The 1520-nt window shown below is 44.3% G+C and overlaps 1 protein-coding gene across 1 annotated transcript in view; it reads left to right on the forward strand.

The window, feature by feature from the left end:
• Window positions 1–244: 244 nt before the first annotated feature.
• The window catches only part of LOC108251104 (gamma-aminobutyric acid receptor-associated protein-like 2), an 8016-nt gene continuing 6740 nt past the window's right edge, over window positions 245–1520 (forward strand). The window contains exon 1 of the mRNA XM_017441282.3: window positions 245–469. Coding sequence (XP_017296771.1) covers window positions 436–469 — 34 coding nt within the window. The 5' untranslated portion in view covers window positions 245–435. The remainder of the gene's footprint in view (window positions 470–1520) is intronic.

Below are 1520 nucleotides of genomic sequence, written 5' to 3' on the forward strand. Positions count from 1 at the left end.
ATGATCCGCGGGTATGGGACCACATTTGTAGCTTGATAAATATCAACGTTTTGCGGCCTAAAATGCAAACCCTGCCCGTATATGAACACTGTTATGGAAATAATAAAGATTATTTAACACCTACACATCTGTTAGTGTGTTTCCATGAAATATTTAGAGGTAAAAGCCGGGAACTCCGCAGGTTTCCCTCCCCCTTTCTAACAGATGGAGTGGTACATGCCACCGTGACGTCAGTGTGGGCGGTGCTTCGCAGTCTGGTAGAGACGAAGGGAGGACGGTGGAGTTTGTTGTTGTTGTGTTGCTGAAGCGTTAGCGGCTCCTGCGGCCTCTGAAGAGCTGAAACTCCGAGGAGAGCTCACGGACACAGCCGCTTATTTACCAGGAGTCCCGTCTGAAAGCTGCTGCGTCGAACGGAACCTGCCCGAACCGGCCAAAATGAAATGGATGTTCAAAGAGGATCACTCCCTGGGTAAGAACCGAGCCGGAGCTGCCAGTGTCGTTAAACTGGTGGGAAATGTTCACACAGGTAGGGTTTGGTTTCAGCTCCGAGACTGTATTTGAGTTTGCGGAGAGATGATTTGGGGTTTAATCTGAAGAATGTGTCACTTCGAACCGGTGTGGTTCGAGTCGGGCCTTCCTTTCGGGTTTGGTTTCCAGAGGAGGTGCTGACTCGGTAACGGGTTTAACGGAATCGGGTCAACCACGTCCGGACTTTATTTGAACCAGCGTGTTTTTTGTTCTGATGACCCACTTCCTGGCTTCTGTCCCGACCAGAACCACCACTCCATAACCAGGGCTCTCAAGTTTTAATCTGAGCCTGGAGTGAGATTTGGAGCTGCTAGAAGTCGTTAGATGACGTCATCGCCTAATTTGCATATTTGATGATGTTGATAAAGCTGTAGGAGGGAGGAATATCAACGGTGGCAAAACAAAAAAATTGTAAAAAAAAACACTCAAAATATGTTTAGAACTACAAATTAACTCTATGAAATAATTTTATAACTTTATTGCTCTGCAAGAGCTACATAAATTAATTTGTTAGAATATCAAATTGAACCAAAAGACAGTTTTGTGTCGTAGAATTGCCAGCTGTACATTCAACCCTCCTCTTTTATTCAGGGTTGGAACCACAGGGATTTATATTAGCACTACAGAGTCAGTGAAAAAACATTACATTCAAAATTATATTTACATTATATTTACATCCCGCTTTATAATCCAGGACGGGATCAGTGGCAGTTTTGCACAGGAATGATTCATTTGCAAAGTGGACATGCAGAGGTGCAACTACCTACTTTCTGAGGGGTATGCAGACACATTACAGCCCCCCCCCCCTTTTTTTTATTTTACCTGTTTACGTGAATACATGTTTTTTATTCATGGACTTATAACATATAATACCCGATATGGGGTATGGCCCGTCAGAACATCTCTGTGGGTCATTCTCAACCATGAACTGCCTCAATGAGTCCCCCACTTCCTGTGGTGAAGGCCATTCAGATGGATCTTCAGAGTAAGGT

This window comes from Kryptolebias marmoratus, linkage group LG17, assembly GCF_001649575.2.
Source record: "Kryptolebias marmoratus isolate JLee-2015 linkage group LG17, ASM164957v2, whole genome shotgun sequence".
NCBI classification, from domain to species: Eukaryota; Metazoa; Chordata; class Actinopteri; order Cyprinodontiformes; family Rivulidae; genus Kryptolebias; species Kryptolebias marmoratus.